Here is a 20,173-nt window from a genome sequence, read left to right as displayed (position 1 = left end):
ATCAGGCTGGGGTGGGAGGGAGGGAGGGAGGGGGGCGCCCCCCAGGCCCGGTGCCAGGGCCCTGGCGGAAACCGTAACACTTTTCTTGGACTCACACCAGCCTGTGGACACCGTGGGCAGCAGAGTGACCCAGGCGAGTGACTTGGGCGCTGCGCTTCTCTCGGCAACTTCTCGGGAATACGCTGTCCGCGACCTGGTTCCGCCCCTGGTAGAAATGAAACTTGCTTACTGCGTAGACGAAAAGCCATGGCAGTCAGCGGACTCGCCTAGCGGTGCCGCGGGTGGCCCCTAGGCGCTGCTGCCCTGGGAGGTGTCGCAGTTGGGATCGCGAAGGTGGGAGGGGAGTCGGCGGAGTGGGGCGAAGCTGAGCACAGGTTGGTAGCCCGCAGACCTAGGCGTCTCGGCGGGGCGACCTCGCAGCGCGGGGGGCTTCACCCATCCTCGCTGGAACCTCGGGTTAGGGCTGGACCCCGCGGGAGGGTCGGTTCAGCCCCTTTCCTTTTGGTTCGGAGTAGGAGGAAGGCTTCCGCGGGGTTGCTCAAGTCCTTGGTTAGGGACCTGCTGCTTTTTAACTTTTGTTTTTTATGGAGTTCTAACGTGCACACAGGGCAGCGCTTGAAGTATCGATGAGGCGTTCAGGAGGGCCGTGTAGTCGTTTGTCTCGTGACCATTGGTGTTCGGGCTATTTGGGAGGTGGGTTAGGAACCCGAACCTCCCCAGGAAGTGCAGTGAAGACGATTCAAGTCTCCTGAAGGGAGACTCTGGGCTCGGCCCAGCTGCCCTCCGGGGCGGATGAGAGTGGCCATTGTTGGCTACACTCACCTTTCAACATGTGTAACTTGGCAAGGACTTGGCTGGGAAGGGAGCAAGGCAGCCAGGCCAGGGTGGTAGGAGCGCTTCCGAGGAGAGTCGTGCTGAGGCTCAAGTCCCCGGAGGTACCACGGCGGGGGGGGGGGGCCGAGACCCGAGACCCGCACAGACTGCCCGCTGAAGCGGGTGGGGCGGGGACGAGAGAATGCTGACTTTTCTCTTCGCTTTCAGGGGAGCGGTCTGAGCTGCACCAGCAGGAATTCTGTCCTTTGCCATTGTTGTTTGTGAAGATGGAAAACTTAATATCTCGGGAGCCAAGCTTTTCCTTGAGATAACTGAAACTTATGCCTTAAGGTATACCCTATCTGTAGCGTGCACTCATCCTCCACAGGGCGTGTTCAGAGAGCAGCTAGAGTATGCTGTAGAGAGTTGTTCAGGTAGCTGTGGGGAGAGTCCCGTGGAAATATGAAAACAAAAACATAACCAGCTTCTCTGCCACGAGGCTTCTAAATTGTTACCCCAAACAACGGTCCCTAATTTCACAAGGAACATCCGTGTGTGCATGTGGAGTTAAACAGCGACACTCTGTGTGGACTTGTTTCCACAACACCTTCCTCATATCGAGAGATTAAGTTGAAGTAACTCTGAAGGGAAGGACTTGGCCCTGGGCCTGTTTGTCAGAATGAATGTGAGTTAGCCTCGCACCAGGGGCCCCCCGCTCCTTCCTCTGCTCTAGTCTGAGCTCCAGAAGCTCCAGGAAATCCTACCCTGAGTTGCAGAAGCTCCCGCCAGAGCCCCTCTCCCAGGGGCGCCCCCCTAAGCCTCCATGCCCAGAGGTCAAGGCCAGAGCAGACTGTGGACATTTTGCACCATCCACCAGAGGACAGAGCAGTCCTCGTCCTTCCTAACGTCCAGGGAACCGGCGGCAATAAAGATAACTTAGGGTGGACCGTAATGCCCTTGCTCTGCCAGTGCAGTGACCAACTCTTTCGATACTGAATTAGAAAATGACTTTTTTTTTTTTAACTGCTCAAGTAAGTGGTACCTTGTCTTCATCTTTGAAATGTTGTGTGCACGGGGTCAATCACTAAAGAGTGAGGAGCCGTGAGCTCTGAGTGGGTGTGCTAAACCTTGCTCGCGCTACCGAGAGAAGCTGTGGAAGCCCCAGACTAGTTTTGGGAGTTAAACTAAACTTGTGCTTTGGTTTCTCGGTTCCACCCCAGACTGGGCTGTATCTGTTATTGTGAGAGAGAGTGTGTGTGTGTGTGTGTGTGTGTGAGAGAGAGAGAGAGGGGTGGGGGGAGAAGGGGAAGCAATGCAGAGTCTGAGGTGTTACTTGGAATAAAATATTACTCGGGTTAGATAAGGTTCATTGCTTTATTGTGTGGTCACTGAAGTAAACAAGGCAGTAAACATGTTCTGCCACGCGGTGCCTTGACTGTAGCATGTTACACTGGCGTGCGCGATTATCATGAAGCAGACATCTGTGGGTAAAGGCACGCTGGTGTGTTTACAGCCACTTGGCTACAGCGGTGCTGCTGACCTGTGCTGCTTCGGGGGTTCCTGGTCTCAGGCTTTTTTATTCTTTCACTAATGCGTTATAAGGAAGTTCACATTTGTAGTTGAAATGGTTTAGAGGAAGCACCTTGGCACCGACTCTGTCAGGAGTCGCCCTGTGAATTGATGAGAGTGAATGGATTTTGGACAGCTGTCCCCGATAGCTGCTCTAGAACTGTTTCGGGGCTTCTTGGAACAACAGGAAAAAACTAACACGAAGAAACAATTGCTGGTGTTCAGCAGCTCTCCCGGTATGATGTTTTCAGTGTCCGAGCCTTTTGGGGTCCTGGCCACTGACCCGCTGTCAGTGTTTATTTCTTGGATGACAGGATTGAGTCAGTAAGTGGCTAAGTGCTTCCGAGGCTGGTTTGTGCCAGGTGCTGAGGAGGCTGAGGGAACGGTATGTGGAGAGGCCTGGGACTGCCCCGGATGCAGGAGGAGCTGGGCAGCTCAGTGTCCTCGGGCAGGATGTGTGCTCACTGTGGGCGCCCAGAGCAGGGCCTGGCACACAGAGGCTCAGTGGGCGCAGCGCTTGCTGGCACAGGCAGCCCTTCCTCTCAGAGGGGAGGCCGGCTTCCGGTAGGTGTGGTCCAGGTGGGCCAAGGTGCTGGAGCTGTGGGGATCCGAAGCTCCTAGACCAGTGGTTCTCAACCTTGGCTGCACATTAGAATCACCTGGGAATCTTTTTAAAATCCTGATTTCTGGGCCTCATCCTCCGGAAATTCTGTTTCTTTGTTACTAATGTTGTGGCCCCACCACATAACAAAGAAACAGAATTTCCGGAGGATGAGGCCCAGAAATCAGGATTTTAAAAAGATTCCCAGGTGATTCTGATGTGTAGCCAAGGTTGAGAACCACTGTCCTAGACTGAAATGCTGAGTGGTTCCTGGGCCTTTTTCTAAATGGAGGCCTCAGGGGTATAGGTTTGGAGCTGGGAGGCTGTGACCACTAATTGGCCCACAGCTGAAACCCCTCAAGCTGTTAACTTGCTCCCTTCAGCACCTCCCATCCACCCCACACCGGCCCCCGGCACGACACCCGCAGCTTTTCTCTCCCCATGTGCCCTCGGTGGTCAGTTCTGCTGAATCTTCGTCTTTTGACGTGTTTGTTTTCCACTGCCTTCACTGACCTAGTTCAGGGCCCTGCAGACGGCAGCTCGATGAGAGCAGCAGTCAGCTCCTCTCCCTGCCCGCCCAGTTCTCCATCCCAAGCTCTTGGGTTGCTACCTTCATAACCCGCAGGCTGAGCTGAGCGTCTTGTCAGGACCTGAACCTTCCTGACCTTCTGTTTATTCTCGACCTTTTGCCTCGGAGTCTTCCCAGCTGTCCTGCCTTGCCTCCCAGGACACATACTCAGAGGTTTGATCAAGCTAATGCTGCTCCTCCCTCACCATCCTCCAATCCATCTTCGGACCCTTCTCAGAGGCTTCTGAGCTAACCCCATCTGAGGGTCCCCTCAATCCCTGCCTCTCCTCTTAAATACTCCTGACAGTTCTGCTTTGTGTCTTACTTTCTACTCTTTTCAATCTCATCTTCAATTGGACACACACACAAAGTCCCGTCTCTGTCTCCGTATTACCTCCCTGAAGCACCTGTGAGGAGAACGTCATCCATGAATCCTGAGCCGCTCCCATCCCTTGTGCTGACATAGCTGCTGTCGCCTTGCTTAGCCCTCAGGAGGGTGGGAGAAGGGGCAGTCTTCCACCTGGCCTGGCTGGCTACCCCTCACCCCAAACACACCATGTCTATTTGTCCCTGACCTGTGCTTGCAGTAGTGGAGAGGTAGGCATGAGGACCCCCGTGGCCAGCTGACTGTGCGGTCCTGGAGTAGCTGGGAGGTAGCTGCGTAGGAGGCCCACTGATCCAGAGCAGAGATGGGGGACACCAGCTGAGTACCTGCGCGTGTCCGGGTGCTGGCCTGGGTCTCCCATGCCCAGGCCCTTGTGGTCTTGATCCTGACCTCCTCCTCTGAGGCTGCCGTAGTTGTGTCGACACCTGAGTTCTGGCCCTGGCAGCGCCTCTACCTCTCAGGCTTCAGTTTCTTCATCGTAATAAGGACCATAGACCAGCGCTGTCCAGTAGAAATGTGAGAGCCTCAATGAAGTTTCTAGTCGTCACATTAAAAAGTAAACATAAAAAAACCAGGTGAAAATAACTTTATTTAACCCATCATGACCAATATCATTTCAATTTAAAATAATATAAAAATATTGATGAGCTGTTTTACTTTTTTTTGTCTCGTACTGAATCTTTGAGATCCCCGTGTGTGTTTTACATTCACAGAACGTCTGAATTTGGACTTGCCCATTTCTAATGCTCAGCAGCCCCATGAGGCTGTGGGTACAATATTGGGCAGTGCCAGCCTCCACCATCTGCAGACATGCTTGACTCTCAAATTCTGACTCTACTTGTGTGGGAGGCAAGAGTTAACACATTTATGGAAGGAGAGTGTCAGCTAGGGCATAAGCTCTACAAGGGCAGAGGTCTTTGTCTCATAAGCTTCTAGAACAGCACTGGGAACACAGCAGGCACTCACATATTTGAAAAGAATGAAAGGAAATTCAGTCATGGTGGCCACCTCATTGGTAGTCATTCAGCTGTGAATGAGACCTGACCCTAGAGCACAGGATGTTTGATTTCTGGCCCAGCATGCCCTGTTCTGTTTTTCTACAGGTGAAAATGCTCATAAGGTGATCAAAGAATTTCAGATCAAATCTGAGGGGGCCGGGGACCAGGACTCCACAATTTATCAACAATTAAAATTTGAAACTGCAGTGGGAAATACCTTTCCAGTGAAAGGTTGTATGAGATGCCCAGTGACAATAGCGCCCGACTTGGTAAATGCTGATGTAATGGTAATCATCCTAGGGAGTTACAGTCATGGCCCGTGTGACTCCACACATCGGTGCACTAAAGGCAAAGTGAAGTGGCTTGGCTACCGGAAGTGCATTTGCTGCAGAAATAGGTACCACCCTACGGTTTGGCCCCTTTACTTTAATCCCACCCCCTCACCCCCGATTTTGTACACTTACCCACATCTCTGTTCTTAGCAGCATTTATAATGTTGTCTGAGGGATCGCTGAGCCTGCTGCCGTGCTCAGATCTGGAGGTCAGGTAGCTGCTACGTGAATGTTAACTCCAGGGAAGGGCTGTGCGAGCTAAAACCTGGATGGAACCTTGTGCATAGTTGGCGTCCGCACTGAAGTGGAGGCCAGCCCGGGCATAGACATATGTGAGAGGGGTGCATATGTGTCTAATGTATGTGAAGTGCATTTGAGCATCAGAGAACGGCTCGTGCCTTTCCTGAGAAGGCCCAGGGATGCTGCTAGAGGACCGAGGACCTGCTTGGCACAGCTGACAGCTGACCGGAGCTCTAAGCTGGAGAGTTGGATGGTAAAGTCGCCTGTAGGAGCAACCCTTGGTCAAACCTGGAGGCTGTCGGCCCCTGAGCACTGTGGATGCAGGTGACCTTGGTCATCCTTACAGTAACGGTCTCCTGCTAGAGGTGGCCCTGGTTTCCCGGTTTAGTCGGTCTCTAAAACAGGATGGCCAGCTCTGGGCATCTCTCCAATGAGGTCAGACCGGTAGCATCTCTGACTTAGAAAGAGGCCTTTGGTAGGAGAGCGTGGGCCACCCAGCAGCAACAAGGATTATTTCCATTTCGAGTTGCATAGCTAGCACTTAATAATGCTGACACCTTGGGAAAATCAAGGCTTCTCAGCTTAGCTTCCATCGAAAGGTGTCTATGTTCCGACCTTGTTAGTATCTGCATTGGCAGCCATTTCCGCAGACCCCTGTACGCCCTCAGGTCTGCGTGTCCGTTACACGTGGGCCAGTGTTTTGATTCTGTTTGTGCTGCTGTGGAGCCCGGTGTTATCTCCCCAGCCACACTGGCTGAAGCACCCTGTTTTGACTGACGGGATGAGCTTTCTGTTTCGAGTCTTCTCAGGGCGGGGTCTGTGGACAGAGCCCCGTCCTTGATAACCACAAAGACTGTGTGTTGGCATCAGCGGGGAGGAGGAACTTGGGAGGGAAGGATGTGGTGCAAAGCAAGGCGCCGGCCCAGGGCCTCTCTTTCTCCAGCGCAGGCAGCGTCCGGGCGCTGTGGGAATCTGCCCCAGCTTCTCAGCCCCGGGAAACTAACTAGTGTCAAGTGGCGAGGAGGATGCTGATGACCCAGAGAAAACAGATTGAGACCTGAGTGTGACCAGGGGCCCAGAGTGAGAAAAGCCCATCTGCGGGTTTGTTGTTTAGAAATGTTTTCTCTGGGCACAGCTCGGTGGCCCGGGGCAGCCATTGGAACCGAGGGAGAATGTGTTTGTGGGTGTTTGCATGGGCAGCTGTAAACATAACTTCGTGGAAAAAGGAAACAATAAATTTCATTGCCCTTTTCACAAACAAGGCATTATTTTATCTGGTCCTGTTGCCTTGGGCTGTCTATTAATGTGAATGTTTAGTCCCTGTGCGTTAGGCACAGGTGTGCCTCAGTTATCTGGAACTTTCTAATGTGCTTGGGGGCAGTGGCCAAGGCTCCAGAATCCCCTCTCCTCCCTGCGGTGGGGCCCAGGCCCTGGTGAGGGGCTGCAGCCGGCAGACAAAGGGCTCGCTCAGGCTTCCCCGGGTCCCAGATAACTTCTGGCCTTCACCCGTCTAGGAATTCGAGGAGTCAGGGAGGTTTGCTCTTCAGAAGGCCACCTCCACCTTGGCCCTGGCTCTGCTCCCTTCCGCCCGCTTATCTGCCGCTGCACATGGTCGTCCGAAGTGCCTGCCGTTTTCCTCAGGACAAAGGACTCTCAAGGGTCAGACTAGATGCCGGTGGGAATGTGGCAGGTGTCCAGTCCCAGGTGCACTGCGCACTCAGGGGGTGCTCTGTGCCAGCTGCTTCCGCTTCCTCCCTCCTGTGCTGCCTGGGTCCTGCTCACTCTTGCAGATGGGCCTGCCTCGTCCCTGCAGCTCCAGTCGGGTTACCTGTTTCCTTGTCTGCGGGAGTGTCCTGTCCAGTAGGTGGACCCTCCCGGTCTCCCCGCCACCGGACCGAGCCCTGGCGGCCCCTTTATGCTGTGAGCAGAGCCAGTACCTTAGGTGCCCAGATCCGGAAGGGTCAGCCCATCCCTGCAGCCTCCCTCCTGTGCCATTACTTCTCTTCCTGATGCTTGTCCAGCAAGCGGACTCCCAGCTCCTTCCTTTCCTGGCTCCTCCCTTCTGCTTCTTCTGAAATCACTGCCTTGCCCCCCAGCCAGCATCCTGGCGCTGCCTCAGGAGAGGACCCAGGCCTTCATCTCCAGCCACTGTCCCTTTAACACAGCATTAGCATAACTGTTAGAGTTTCTATGTGGAATTACACTCCCCCCCAAATCCAGGATGGGTCTGAGGGGTGCAGTTCTGTACTGACGGCTGTTAGTTCAGTTCTAAATGCGCTTGTCTTGCTTTCAGCACCTGCCATCTGACCTCCCCAGGGGGCTCAGCACACCTTTCCCTCCGTCTGGTAGAAAACCCTCCCCACCTCCCTCCCCTCTCCCACCTTCTTCCCCTTTCCTGCCTCCCTCCCCTCTCCTGCCTCCCTGCCCTTTCCTCCCTCTTGCTGTCCTCTACTTTCCTACAACTACGTGAGCAAAGAGCTTGTCTTCAAAGCCCTCCCCTCACCCAACACATACACCCACGTACCACCTCCAGGGAGCCTCTTACACCCCATTTCTGCTGCTTCCCCCGGAGCGTCCCTGGGCGGTTGCTTTGCGGATCCTCTTTGTGCCCAGTTTTCTGTCTGTAAAGGGGACAGATATCGTAGTATCTCCCGCACCAGGGGTGTTGAAGGGGCGATGGGGTGGCCCGCACAGAGCCTGCAGCAGTGTCTCCCGCACCTGGGATGTTGTCCAATAGAGTTTGATGGCTCAGACTAGGACACCTGGCCAGACATCTAGTCACCTTGGTGTCCTCTGGCCATGGCTGTGGCCACACAGAGAGCCCCCGGAGGGCCCCGCATCTGTCATGCCTGCTGGAGTCTGAGCAAGTGGTGAAATGACCCGTGGAAGGGACGTGAGCAGGGTTAGTCAGATGCTCGGTGACACAACAGCTGATGCGCATCCCACTGAGGGTGGGAGTTCCCACACCGCACGGTGGGCAGTGCGTCACCGCCGGTGCCTCTGCCCTCGGGCCACCTGGTCCTGAAGATGACCACCGCCTCTGCTCAGCAGTCTGCTCTGCACAGGCCCTGCAGGGTGCCGACTCGAGCTGTTGCTGTCTCAGTGCCTGTGGTGGGGCCAGGGGCCAGCGGAGGCAGGGGCCGCAGTTACATGGGTAACAGGAGGCTGCTTTCTCCTTCTATGGGCAGGACCAACACAATCTCTGTTTTAGAAAAGATCACTTTATTAGCAGCGAGAACTGGGGGACGTTGTCACCCATTCCAAGACTCGGAACACAGGCTCCCGAGCTGGGGAGCTGATCTGTTTTAGAAAAGATCACTTTATTAGCAGCGAGAACACAGGCTCCCGAACTGGGGAGCTGGGGACAGGCCTCCTAGTCATCCCTGGTCCTCATTCCTGAGTAGTGGGAAAGGGGCAGTGTAGCTTCCTCGGAGAGCACGTGAGAGTGAAGTGGGGATTGACTGAGTGGCTCAGACCAAGTGCTCTTACACGTGCCTCTCCACACCTTCCTTTTTCATGAAACAAACAGGCCCAGACTGGGCTCTCCCTCTCAGCCAGCTGCGTGAGAGGCGGGAGGTTTAATGAGGCGTCTTGCCATCCCCTGCCACTTCTGCTTAAGTTCTCCAGGCTTTTATGTGCAAGTGTCCTCTGGTAGACAGAGCAGAGTTTGTGGAAGGTGCCAGCTACGCTGCACGGGTCCCCTCAGCTGGGGGGCAGGGACAGCAGGTGTCTGCTCTGCACACACACCTCCAGGGGTCCGCCACCGGCCCGGTCCACTGCCCATGGCCGGGCTCTCACCTGAGCTGGACAGTGTTACCAGGAAGGTCCAGGCTTTGGAGGAAGCAACCAGCAACACTGAGAGGGAAGTTCGCCACGAAAGGAACGCTGAAATGCGCTCGGGTTTCTTTTGTATTTTAAACCTACAGCAGGGGCAGGTGGGGGTGTGGCCCAGTGGTCTCTGGGCTGGACGAGGGGCTGAAGAGAGCTGCAGTATTTCCGTGGCAGCTGCATAGGAGAATCTAGGGCTTTCCCACTAAATATCACAGCCCCGGACTTGCATATGCACCGTCCTTCCCCGGGGAGGCGCGTCTCCACATACACAGCGAATGCTGGACAGTGTCTGTCTCGTGCCAGTCACAAGTAGAGTGAGTGTCGATTTGACCTACGTCTTTGACCTTGAGACCCGGAAGTGCTATACATGTCTAGGTGCTCTCACCTCCAGCTGTTCCCCTGCCTGTCCTGCTTGCCTGCCTTGAGTACTCTCAGGCTTGCTGGGATCTAGATTAGCTATGGAGCAGGATAGACATTGCTTTTTCCCCCTTCCTTTAATGGGCTCAAACACGGGTTTTCAGGTCATCCTGCAAGGAGTGGCTCCATCCCAGGCAGCGGGGAAGCAAATCTGAGTTAGACATGGGCTGTCCTCAGGGGGCTTGGCTTCCCCTTCTGGCCTCCTTTGGCTTTTCCCTCCCATTTCTGTTGCTACCTCTGCAAACCTGTGTTTTCACAACGTGTGCAGTCTACCCTCTGTCACAGCCAGAGGATGGAAGAAAGGGGTTCAAGGGCACCCAAGAGAGCCGTTCATCATGAGTCAGACACGAAAAGATTAAAGAGCTTGGTCATCCTCGCCCGTGAAAAGGTGCCTGAATTTTCAAATCAATGAGAAATCGCGGCTCCTGCCTTTCCAGTGCCCTCTGTGCAGAACACAGTGACTGCTTCCCAGGCAGGAAAAGGGAAATCAAAACACTGCCGTTGGACTTTGCCAGGCTTCTAATTAATTTCTTTTTACTGTTTTGTGAATTTTTGAACTAGAATTTGCCTTGAACCAGGGCCTTTTGTGAGCTGGGAATGTGTGTTTCATGTGATCCTTTCATATGGGGATTATACCAATGTTGATTCGTGTGGTTAATTAAAATGAAAACTGTTTCACTAAGCTCCGGTGTGTTCTCTAAGCATTAAGGGCCCATGACTTGGATTTATTAGTAATACCAATGTTTGTCTAAGTAACTGGAAAATGTGCTTCTGATGTTTGAAATTGCTTGGATCGGTGAGGGAAAACAAAGGATTCCTTGCTAGTAGGATCAATACCTCATCCCGGGTTCTCCTATCAACTAAACACCGAATTGGAACCCAGCCTAAGTCTGCGCCTTCAGTAGCTTGAGTTCCTCTCTGAGTCATGGTAAATGGGAAGAGTGAGAAACTACACCACGGACTTGGTGTTTGTCGTGCCCCACACTGTGCTCATATACAGACTACTAAACGTTAACTCCATTCTTCATGAGTGTGTCAGAAGACATTAGCATGGGAGAAGCCAACCACAGGCATGGGACAGTCTTGAAAATGTTATTGCCTTTATTGAGGCCCTTGCCGCTGTAGCTAATAATCAACATAACAGTGTCATGTGAGGGTGGCTATCATGTGTCTGAAATGAGAAATAGCAATTCTTATACAATTACAAGAAACATTTTTGGATAACAAACATAAAAGGAAGCTAGATGAGATGGCTTATCCATTATTTTGTAGTGTGGTTCTTTGTTTTGGTAAATAGAGGACATCTTCTTTTACACAGAACATAAGTAGAAACGTGACTGAAAGCCACTCTTGAGAAGAAATGGTCTCCCCTCCCCTGCCCACCCCCTGGAGATCAGCATTGAAGGCTTGCAGGGGAAGCTTCTATGCGTGTTTGACTTTGGCACATGGATATGGGGGTGGTGGGGAGGGGACAGGAAAGGCACTGAAGGAATTCAATAAGGTTGCAGATAAGTAGAGGCTGATGGGGGAAGATTTTAGAACACGGATAATAAGACTTTAGCTTTTTTCAGCTAACACATGTATAGGTTCTAAATTCAAAAGGGATAAAATACATTTTTCTTCGTCCTCTGTCTGCCAGCTCGTGGTGGTATCTGGTGCGGGCTGAACTACTCCGTGTCCTTCCAGACGTTTCAGATCGCATAAGCACAGACTTGTACTTTTGCACACAGTTTTGCACTTGCTTTTCTGTTAATAAATCTTGATGAGCACTTCATGTTCATTCAGATAGAGCTGTCGCTCTTCTTCCGGACAACCGCATGCGTCGGTATGTGTAGCTTTATACATAATTCTCCAGGTATGGTGCATAATTGCAAGCATGTCCGTGGGATAACACCCCAAGTAGACTTCCTGGAAATAGAACCGCGGTGTCCAAGAATATGGCCCCTGGAAACCGAGAGTGCCGCATTGTTCTCTAGAGAGAACCCCGGGCATGTACCCAAGGTGACTGCTGCTGGGTCTTCGCCAATCTGATAGGTCAGAAGGATACACTGAAGTCTTCATCTGCCCATCCCTTTAAGGGAAGGTTGAATGTTGTGCATCTGAGCCACTGTCCATGCCCTTTGACCCTTCTTCTATTAGGGTTGGAGAATTTCTGATCTGTAGAAGCTTGTTATGCATTAAGGAATATTTGCCTAATGTTACAGATATTTTTCTTTGTCTTCTGACTTCTTCATGGTGTTTTTACCATGTAGAACTTTAATTTTTATGTAGGCAAATGTATCAATTTTTTGTGACTTTGGGGTTTTATATGATGTAGAAAGGACTATGTAAGTATATAGGTACCATGTTTTTGTCCTAGTACTCTTAGGGTTTCATATTTTCTACTTAAGGTTTTGTTTTTAGTTAACACTATTACAGATGTCCCATTTTCCCCCCTTTGCCCACCTCCACGCAGGCCCCGCCCTCCCCTCCTGGCCCTCACGGCACTGTTGTCTCTGTCATGGGCTATGCGTACATGTTCTTGGCTAATCTCTTCACCTTCTTCCACCCAGTCATTCCCCTGTGACATTTGAAGTCTGTCTCAGTATCCATGCCTCTGGCTCTGTTTCATTTGTCAGTCTATTTTGTTCATTAGTTTCCACGTGTACATGTGATCATATGGTGTTTGTCTTCCTCTTTCCCTGCCTGGCTTATTTTGCTTAGCACAGTCCTCTCCAGGTCCTTCATTGCTATCTCAAAAGGTAAGAGTTTCCTCCTTTTTACAGCCACGTAGTATTCCAGTGTGTGAATGTACCACATTTTTTAAATCCATTCACCTACTGATGGGCACTTGGGCTGTTTCCAGATCTCAGCTGTTGTAAATAACCCTGCTGTGAACATAGGGGTGCATATATTGTTTCTGAGTGGCTTGAGGAGAGGTGCATAAAGGCCAGATGGACGTGGCCAGGTCTTGGCTGCGTGCTGCCTCTGCCCCTCGATTCCAGCCTCAAGCTCATGTTGCCTTTCAGTCGTCTTGTGTCCCATCCCCATAAGTGGTCTTCCTGTTCACCCCAATCAAAGGACACTTCTCTCTCCTACCCTCCTAGTACATTTTCTGCCTGTCACACCCACCTTCTTAATGACCAGCTCCTGGAAAGCTCGGCTCACTCTGTCCAAGGGCGCCCCAACCCTGACAACCACCCCATCGATGTGAGCGCCCTAGGTAAGGCAAGGACCCCTGACCCCAGAGCAAGACTAACAATCCAAGCTGGCACCCAGGACCGTGCGTGCTGGCTGTGCATCCGAAGCAGCAGCTCCCACGCAGTGCACCTGCAGAGGTCCTTGGGGCGGGTTCTGTGTGTGTCCAGCGGGTCAGGAAGGTGAAGGGTGGGAAAGCTGCCCATGTGAAGTCTGAGGGCAGCACCTTGACCTTTTGTTTCAGCTCCTCCGTCCCTGTGGGTCCACCGGCACCTGGACTCCGATATATCAGTATTTTTTAATAGGTTAGGATTTCCAGGAGTCGGTTGCGTTTCATTTTCAGCGAAGTGTAACTCAGTTGAAAATTGCTTTGGTGACTTTGGGCTCTCGCAGTGATGTTTCTCTCCTGGTGCTGAGCGCAAGCTTCCTCCTCCTGGGATAGCTCCAAGGCGCTAGTGTTCAAACCACAGCTGGAAGGTGACGCTCCCCTGAGGAAGTTTCCCGCAGGCTGCGCGGGCCTCCTGGCGGGCAGAGCTGTTCCCCACACAGCTGGCCTCGCCCTTTGCAGTCCAGGACTTCGGTCACCTCCTCGGGCAGACCCCTCCCACAAGCACAAGGACATGAGGTTGTTGCCAACAGGACCGCAGTGCACTTGCCCCTGATGGGACTGACCCCGTTCCCTCCTCTTAGGCAGTTACAGCCCCGACTTGAGAATTCATCTGTTCACGGGGTGAAGGCAGGCTTTTCTGTGGCTCCTGTGTGCTGTGTGTGGCCTTGGTAGCAACCAGTTAAGATGTAGTTAGGGAGCAGGAGAGGTCATGTCCACAGACAACAAGGACATGTAGCAAAACCTGTGGGCCCTCTAGCGACTAATGATGTGCTCGGGCTGCTTGCAGTAATGAGTTTGTCTCCTTTTCATCACACAAACCAGTGCAGTCCACCCCCACCCCCACCCCTCACTCAGACAGAACAAGCAAACAGAACAAGCACTGAGACAAATCTGTGAAGCCGTCAGTGTGGTTCAGGGTCCACGTGTGTGCTTTGTCCTTACTTCCTGGAGACACTGTTCTTGATGCACTTACCTCCTCTCATCCTCACAGCAGCACCCAGCAGTGGGGGCCACGCATCCCTGTTTACAGGAAAGCGTTCAGAGAAAAATCGCCCCTGAGTCCCCGGAGCCGCTTTGCCACGTAGAAGTGAACCCTAACTCTGTTTCTCACCCCCCACTTTCAGTTTCCCTGGCAAGAACGTCCCCCACGATGGCGGAGGAGAGCAGCAGTCGCGGGGACTGCGCGTCCTGCAGCGTGCTCAGCTGGGACCAGGTGAGCCGGCTGCACGAGGTGCTGAACGAGGTCGTGCCCGTCCACGGGCGGGGCAACTTCCCAACCTTGGAGATCACCCTGAAGGACATCGTGCAGACCGTGCGCAGCCGCCTGGAGGAGGCAGGCATCCAGGTGCAGGACGTCCGTCTGAACGGCTCTGCCGCCGGCCACGTCTTGGTCAAAGACAACGGCTTGGGCTGCAAAGACCTGGACCTCATCTTTCACGTGGCTCTTCCCACCGAGGTAGAATTCCACCTGGTCCGGGACGTGGTCCTGTGCTCCCTCCTGAACTTCCTGCCGGAGGGCGTGAACAAGCTCAAAATCAGCCCGGTGACCCTGAAGGAGGCCTACGTGCAGAAGCTGGTGAAGGTGTGCACGGACACCGACCGCTGGAGCCTCATCTCCCTCTCCAACAAGAACGGGAGGAACGTGGAGCTGAAGTTCGTCGACTCCATCCGGCGCCAGTTTGAGTTCAGCGTGGACTCCTTCCAGATCATCCTGGACTCCCTGCTCGTCTTCTACGACTGCTCCAGCCAGCCCATCTCCGAGCTCCTGCACCCCACGGTGATCGGGGAGAGCATGTACGGGGACTTCGAGGAAGCCTTGGACCACCTGCAGAACAGGCTCATCGCCACCAAGAACCCCGAGGAGATCCGGGGCGGCGGGCTGCTCAAGTACAGCAACCTCCTCGTGCGGGACTTCAGGCCCACCGACCAGGAGGAGATCAAGACGCTGGAGCGCTACATGTGCTCCAGGTTCTTCATCGACTTCCCGGACATCCTGGAGCAGCAGAGGAAGCTGGAGACCTACCTTCAGAACCACTTCGCTGAGGAGGAGAGGAGCAAGTACGACTACCTCATGATCCTGCGCAGGGTCGTGAACGAGAGCACCGTGTGCCTCATGGGGCACGAGCGCAGGCAGACCCTGAACCTCATCTCCCTCCTGGCCTTGCGCGTGCTGGCCGAACAGAACATCATCCCCAGCGCCACCAACGTCACCTGTTACTACCAGCCGGCTCCGTACGTCAGCGACGGCAACTTCAACAACTACTACGTGGCCCAGCCTCCAGTGACCTACAGCCAGCCCTACCCCACCTGGCTGCCCTGTAACTAACCTTGAGACCTGAGGGTTTTCTCAGTGGGGAACCCCCAGAGGGCAGGGCTCTCAGGTAGGGGAGCCTCCTTCTAGATGTAGGTGTTTGGCTTTTAAAGGGGAACTCAGCTCTGATTCTGCTTTTTTTTCTTTGTGGACCCATTGCAGTGGGTCTACAGTCTATCATGAGCCAACCCTGAAGGGACCCGGAATTGCAGTGCCACTTTGGAAAATGCTGTAGGAAGTATGGCCTCTCCACTTCTTTCCCAGACAGACGCTCACACGTCACGTCCGGAACGTCAGCGCAGGGGCCTGAGCTCTGTGCGGTCACTGAGATTGGGGGACGCGTGGGCAGCCGACGAGGGGGGCTAAGCTGCTCGTCTCCCTGGAGCCTGGAGCAGGCTGTGCTGGCCCTCGCTCGCCCGGGATTCTCAGTGACATGAAAGTTGTGCTGAGAGTCTATTTTCTTGTTCAGCTTTAGCTAGGCATGCCATTGTAAACACGAGGGTGCTCCTTTTTGTTCAAAGGACTACATGGTTTATGTTTATTCCCTGTCAGCAGAGCTGAGGATTGCTTTCATCAATAAACCAAAGCCAATCGCTGGAGAATCGAGGTCTGGTTGGAAGTGGTATATGGTTTAGATGTTGTGCTATCCTGAGGAATTGTGTGAGACATTGCTGAGGAAAAAAAAAAAAGGAAAAAAAAAGGTCTTTTCTTGAACTATAACTTGAAAACAAAATAAAATGTGGAACCTAATGTTAAAATAGAATTATGGTGGTGGGGGGGTGATTGTAAATAGGAAACAAGAATGTTCAATTTTTTTTTTCTTTAAGGAATTCTTCTGGAATGACACTTCTCGTTTCCTCATCAGCTCATCACTTTTGTTTTTCTCCTCCCGAGACGAAGGGTTGTGTGCCCAGGGTCCGTGTGGTGACTGACGCCTTCATTGGAAACCCACTTTGATCACATTCCAAGTATGACAAGCTGGTTTTTTCTGGAGTACTTGGGCTGACTTTTTTTGTTGTTGTTGTTTTTCAAAAGTAGAGATTTTCTCCTCCAGGTTTTGTTTGACAGCAAATGAATTCAGGAATTTCTGTGACCTGTGGAAGGACCTGCCCTTGTGGGCGGAGTTCTTTGGCTCTCAGTCGCTTTAGAATGGAACTGCTGTCCGCACGCTGCGCTGTGCGAGGGGTGGGGGGTGGAATGGAGCATCAGGCGGGGGCTGAGCGTCCAGCCAGGCCTGGTATGTCCCAGCCGTGCGGAGGCCCCTGGCAAGGATTGATTCTGGTGTGCCTGGGGAAGAATTGAGTGAATGAAGAAGAATCTTCCTTCTTCCGGTAGATTTGACCAGACCTGTTTGTATTCTGCACTTTAGAAGGAAAACAGTATTAACCTCTAGTCTAAAGCAAGCTTAGTAAATAGAGAGTTCTAGGCTGTTGCTTTCCCAGTAGATTAAAGAAGGGATTCTGTGTGTTGAAACTTCATGTACCATCTCTTAGCAAGCATCACTTCAGGGTATCAAGGGCAAAGAAATTCAATATTGCCAGCCAGCCTGGTTTCTAAGGTGATTTAATCTAACCCGTGGCCAGAAAACCCCGAGCCCAGAGTGATTGCTTTCTCCTTGATGCAAAAATGCTTCATAAAAAAGGAGTGGTTTACTTTTTTCTGAAGATTATATTTTCAGGTGGGTTGTGTTTTTTGTTTTGTTTTGTTTTTTCTAGAATGTGATGTTTTGGTCCGCTTAAAAGCAGATGGGGCAGGACTGAACCCCAAGGCTTACCTGGTCTCCAGGTTGTGCTGTATTAGGTGGACAGAGGCCACTTTTTAGTGTAACCAGCTCCTGTTTCCCTGGGAGCCAGTCACATGTAAATTCACTGGCTGCGAGTCAAGGCCCATCGACATTGGAGGGGAGGGGCGGGGTGCTTCAGTGTGAAAAGGGAATCCCGACTTGAAAAACAAGGTGGTCATCCATGACCTTAAATGACTGCCCTTGTGGTCAGATGGCAGCATGTTTGCCCCCCAATGGCAGATCTGTTTAACCACCTGTTAACCCCGATGAAGCTGCCAGCACCAGGCCCTTGCGAACAGGTCAGTACTGCATCCGCCCAGGAGGCTTGGGGAGGGGGCGTAAGGCTCCCGGGGAAGGTGGGGCCAGAACCCCACCAAGGAATTAAATTTCAGTGTGGCCTTGGTGTTCTTTCTGCTCATTGTTTTTCCTAGCTGGTACTAGTCCTTTTAGGGGAGGCACAGAAGATGCTAGAAATTCCCAGCCCCCCAGTTCTTGGCCATCCCTGCAGGACGGCCAGCTTGGTACAGTTTTTTCACCTGAAGTCTCAGGCAGCCCCTCTGCTTTGGAGTTTGAGAGGAGACGTGTTGGAGAGCCATCAGGGTGGAAAGCTGCAGGGACCCGGGCTGGTGGTCTCCACCCGCTCTGGGCGCGTTTGCCTGCCTCAGATCAGCCCGGGAACCTTGGGCTTCGGGTGTCTGGAAATCCCAGCTGCAGCCTGACTTCCATGCTGCTCACGAGCACGGGGCACTCTGAACCCGCTCTGGGCCCAGCGGTTCTTCTTTTCTGCTTGTTGAGTAACATGAAACTCGGCAGTGGCCAAGGGCACTAACGTTCAAGTGCAAGTTCTCGCGTGCATGCAGCAGCCGCCTTGGCTCCTCGGGACAGCTTTCCGAGGCCTCCTGCAGGTGTGCAGCTGGCCTCCCGCCTGCCGCTGGGAACCAGGTTGAGCAGCGGGGATGAAAGCAGGACCTCTCCCCTGGTGCTGGCAGAAGGGCACACACACTGAGTTCCTGGCCCCGCGCTTGTCTCCCCCTCAGACCTCACCTTGGCAGGGAGACGCTGTTCCTCACTCAATAACTCCAACTCGGAAACTAAACTCCGAATCACCACCACCTTAAATCAGGGTTCCTGCCGACAGCCTGTGGGATGTGGCCTGAGCCACACCCGGAGGCCTGGCAGATGGGGGAGTCGGGGAGGAGCAAAGCTAGGTTCCTGATAGATGGCAATGAATGTGGTTTGGCATTTAAGTCCCCCCCCCCCCAGTTTGATTTTTCCCCTGGAGATCTGAGTTAACAGTGAGCTGCGCGTGAACCTGTGGGCTTTCTGTGTGGTTTGGTTTTGTGACGATGCATTAATAAACAAATGGCGAGAGCCTCTCCACCGGCACTGGCCCCTTCCCTTCCCAGTAGGAGGACTTGAACTAGTGCCGCTTTCTTAACTGTGGGAAATGGTGCCAATCAAAAGCAACTTGCCGACTCTCGGAATACCTCCTCTCTCGTGAGCCTCCTGGGACTGGTGCCTTGTTTTAGGGTGCAGCTATTCTAAGCTTCCCTGTCCTCTCCCAGAAAATAAATGGCAGTTATCCAGCTGTGAGGAGAGACCCCAAAGCTCACCTGTGCTGTTACTTCTGGGGTGTCAGATTGGGGCTCCACACTAGGTCGAACCCTTCGGGGGGGGTGGGGGGCTGTCTGTGAGGTGACAGAACTTTGAGTTGCCAAGGTTGCGTTTTTACCCTTAACCTGGCAGAGACCAGAATGTCACAGCTGACTTTGGAACATACTCCAAACCAGCCAGTGACATTCAGAGGACCAGGGGAAGTGTGTGTGTGTGTTTTGGGGGGGCGGGGGGGGGCAGCCGTATATTTAAAAAGACCTGGCAACTTTTCAGGATTATTTGCGGAGACTGCCAAGGTGAGGATCAGAAACGAAAATGCTTTTTTGTGAGTTCAAGTTCTAAATTTTGTTGACCTATCACTTACAAAAAAATAGGTTAAGTGTCAGCAAAAGAAATGTTTGGATTTTTGCCTGGGCTGGTGAGAGTTGGTGCAAATTTTCATGTTTGCATAGGAGGTGAGGAGACCATACACCAAAGAGGAAGTCGTTAAATAACTGGATCTGTGGGTGTTTTAAAACTCCAAGCCATCTGGATGTTTTGCTTTTTTTTTTTTATGGATTAAAAAAAAACTGCTTTAGGAAAATTGAGAGTTTATATCCCTTAACTTCCAAATCCATGTAGGTAAAAGTAAGACACTCATTAGACTAAATTGAAAGTTTTTGTTCCTCTAGATTTGTGTAACCTCGAAATGTTAATTTGCTAGTGGTGCCTAGGATGCGTGAGGTTTCCTCTCTGGTGTAATGGTCACTGACCTTCCTACGTGAAGCAGGTAAAGTCACTTGTCAATGCAAAATGTATTAGAACTTGATGAAATAGCGCTTTGAGTTTGAGAAATAAACGTATATTAAAAAAAAAAATACCTTGTCCGTTATGCGACCTGACTGTGCTCAGTTCTTTGTGTGTCTCTTCAGCGGGGAACTTATTTTAGGTTTCCGGGAAGATGCTGCGTGGGGGTGGGTGGTTGTCGAAAGCAACCCTGGGTGCTGCTCTGAAGGATGGCGCTTTCTCCGGGGGGCACACGGTTACCTCGGGGCGCACCACTCCCTTCCCAGCTGGACTCTTCTCCAAGGCGCCCGACTGATGAAACCGAGCCTGGTTGGGGACCACAGCCCTCAGCGGATGCCCACGCCGCTGGTGCAGTCTTGAAATCTCCCTTCACGAAACCTCGCTGGATTTCCTGCTAAAAGCTGGGTGGTTCTGAGCTTGACCTTGGCCCCATACCCCTTTCAAGAGACAAAATGACTGCTGTATACAACAGCTACCGTGGTCTCTTCACATTTTAAAGGAAGCATAGGAGTGAACGAGTGACAGTTGGTATTGATAGGTGTCTGGAGGGTACAGAGAGAGACTGTAGATCGCACACGGTGACCAGCTTGCTTCCTGACCCTCTGCCCCCAGCCCTGCCCCTGCCATGGCCTCTCTTCC

At 52.6% G+C, this 20,173-nt stretch overlaps 1 protein-coding gene and 1 long non-coding RNA gene across 2 annotated transcripts; both read left to right on the top strand.

Moving 5' to 3' along the window:
- Nucleotides 1–1,041: 1,041 nt before the first annotated feature.
- On the top strand, nt 1,042–16,053 carry FAM46C (family with sequence similarity 46, member C). The gene is made up of 2 exons (XM_005859939.2): nt 1,042–1,164; nt 14,165–16,053. The coding sequence occupies exon 2, from the start codon at nt 14,191–14,193 to the stop codon at nt 15,364–15,366; it is 1,176 nt and encodes a 391-aa protein (XP_005860001.1). The 5' UTR covers nt 1,042–1,164; nt 14,165–14,190; the 3' UTR covers nt 15,367–16,053.
- LOC106725019 lies at nt 2,039–19,127 on the top strand. The gene is made up of 3 exons (XR_001360853.1): nt 2,039–2,085; nt 2,951–2,955; nt 18,953–19,127. It is a non-coding gene; the product is annotated as an uncharacterized LOC106725019 (long non-coding RNA).
- The last annotated feature ends 1,046 nt before the right edge of the window (nt 19,128–20,173 follow it).

Source organism: Myotis brandtii, unplaced genomic scaffold, assembly GCF_000412655.1.
Source record: "Myotis brandtii unplaced genomic scaffold, ASM41265v1 scaffold131, whole genome shotgun sequence".
NCBI classification, from domain to species: domain Eukaryota; kingdom Metazoa; phylum Chordata; class Mammalia; order Chiroptera; family Vespertilionidae; genus Myotis; species Myotis brandtii.
This window is presented reverse-complemented; position numbering and strand designations above follow the sequence as displayed.